At 41.5% G+C, this 2,500-nt stretch overlaps 1 protein-coding gene across 1 annotated transcript in view; it reads left to right on the plus strand.

Annotated features, from left to right (window-relative positions):
* LOC138011367 (zinc finger C3HC-type protein 1-like) overlaps window positions 1–2,500 on the plus strand; it is a 15,925-nt gene that overhangs the window by 13,013 nt on the left and 412 nt on the right. Inside the window, exon 9 of the mRNA XM_068858336.1 lies at window positions 1,552–2,500. This exon is cut by the window's right edge and continues 412 nt beyond it. Coding sequence (XP_068714437.1) covers window positions 1,552–1,626 — 75 coding nt within the window. The 3' untranslated portion in view covers window positions 1,627–2,500. The remainder of the gene's footprint in view (window positions 1–1,551) is intronic.

The following is a 2,500-nucleotide window of genomic DNA, read 5'->3' on the forward strand; positions in this document are numbered from 1 at the left end:
GGAATGGATAGTGTATCTGGTACTCTTGACGCATAACCTATCCACATGAACATAAGTTGCTGAAGGCCTTCGGGTCGTTTCGTCCCATAGCCTCTTCTGAGCGAAACGACCCTGACCTAAACATACTCATCTTTTTGTTAGTGACTTCTTTTTCGTATTCTAGACTCGGTCAATTTTCCAGCACGAAGACTAATACCAACCACCACTCCACCATAATGTCATCGATTATTCCAACCTCCTGTTTCACTGGACCGTTACAGAACACAGCTCTGTTGTGATTGGATTGGGCTCCATTCTTGTATAATTTGTTGTGCCCATTGTTTTCTGAACTAATCACGAGAGCCGTTGTCATAGCAGCGTCCTGACCCCGGCTAGATATAAGAGTTGTAGGCAGCGCCCCTATCTATGTTGATTCCAAGATAAATTTTCTTGGAAATATATTCCAATTACCAAAAGAGGCCTTTTTTGTTTTGTAATATATATTGCGGCCCCCTGAGGATAAATTTTGTTTAATTCTTAAAGGGGCTAGGTCACGCTATTTTAGGTAATTTTGTTTCATTTTGTTAATTATGAGCTCTAAACGTCAAATTGGCAGAGCAAGAGTCTTTCATTTGCAAAATCACGGCCACATAACAACTGAGAATGATTTTCCAGCTTTATAAATGACATTTTGATATAGATTGATATAAATTTGAAAAAAGGTGGGCCGACGTTTTTCAAATTTACCCAAATTCAATCCACTTCAATCCTCTCCAGTTTTGTCCATCCATGTCCCTTCTTGGCTTCCCTGTGTTTTGTTAGAGTTCTTCTATAGTTTTGAACAGTTATTTTGATATTTTAGTTAATTCTATGACCATTCGATCAGCGCTGAAATTGCCAAAAACTTGCGTGACCTAGCCCCTTTAATTGACCTATAAGAGCGTGCGCTATACACGTCTTTTAGTCATGAAAGGGAAAAGTGGTCGTCTTATTTATCTGGACAATTAAAGCAGTTATCTCTTATAGACACCTGGAAAATTCAGGTGGTTCAAACCCATGACATCTGCGATGCCGGTGCAATGCTGGTGCAATGCTGGTGCAATGCTGGTGCAATGCTCTATCAACTGAGCTATGAAGCCACTCAGTTGGGAGCAGGTCAATTTCTTGGGCGGTGTTCCCGTTGCGCCGGCATTGGAGAGGTCAGGGGCCCGTTTCTCGAAAGTCCCGATAACTTTTCGGGCTCGAAAAGCCATTTGAGAAAACTGCCAACCGCTTGTTTTGGAAAGCGGATCTTGTAACATGTTATCAAGGTAACACAAAGGAAAAAGGAGTGTGAAATCCTCTCCGTTCTTGAGATATAAATGGAATTATGACACCCGAAAATGTCCCGTAAAGTTTCGGGACGTTCGAGAAACGGGTCCAAGGTTCGAATCCCGTTGAAGGCAACTGAATGCTGCTCAAATTGTTGAGTGCGAGGATCTCCTGTCGTCTAGAACCCGCGCTTCAGAAAAATACATCCTTTTTAGTCTTGCATGTACCTACTTTTCTTTCTTTTTTTTTTTTTTGCAACAGACTCCTCCACAAGATGCTTGGAAAACAGTAAGAAAACTACTTAGCGATTGTTATTCGCCGGTGGCTCAACCCTAGACAAACAGGAAGGGTGTTGAAAGATTTCAGTTTCAACCGGAAGAATTCGATACGTGACCAGCGTAAGAGATGTCGCACGCGTTCAATGACACGTGACAAGTCACTTGGAGCTTAAGTGACGTTTTTAAATTTAACAGCTCGCATTTTTATATTGGCACGAATATTCAGGCCGTCTCGGTCTTTGACATTATTTAAAGGATTCCATATCGCAAATAGTCAAGGTTATTCTTACGTGATGGAGCATTTAAACAACCAGAACGGGACTAAAGCGCTTTGGTAAAGTTGAGCTTTAAACTTAAGCCGAAGTAGTGAAGATTTTTATCCAATTACATAAGACACTTGCAATTTGTTACGGCCTGCCAATCACAAGAAACGGTGAGAAAGAAATGAGCCAACCAGGACTCGAGTCTAAAGCAGTTGTTCGAGTGCGCGGGAAATCCCGCAAGCGGCCCTTGAAAGAACGAGGAATGTTTTTAGGGTCAATTACGTCTTCCCGTAAAGTGATCACACATTTTAGCGATTTTTAATTGAGTTCTCCATTGAGTATCGGGGCCAAAACCAAAATTATCACAATGACCAATTGAGTCATGCACGAAATGCCGTGAACCAATAGATTTCGCAGCTAGTGTATGAAGTTGCTCGAAGCCCGGAAAATTGTGCGCTTGCAAGGTGCGATTTTTTTTGCGTTTACTCTTATTGGTAGAAAAGGTGAGACGCGATTTTAAAGCCAAATCACGAAGTGTAGTAGTGAAAAACCCATAGCAACTTCTCTCTTACTTTCATTACTCAATTAAAAGCCGCTGTAAAGGGCGACAGAAGTAGATCAACGAGAACCAGTTGTTACACGTATGTTTTAAATGACTTTGAGAGCGTG

Source organism: Montipora foliosa, chromosome 7 (assembly GCF_036669935.1).
Source record: "Montipora foliosa isolate CH-2021 chromosome 7, ASM3666993v2, whole genome shotgun sequence".
Taxonomy (NCBI): domain Eukaryota; kingdom Metazoa; phylum Cnidaria; class Anthozoa; order Scleractinia; family Acroporidae; genus Montipora; species Montipora foliosa.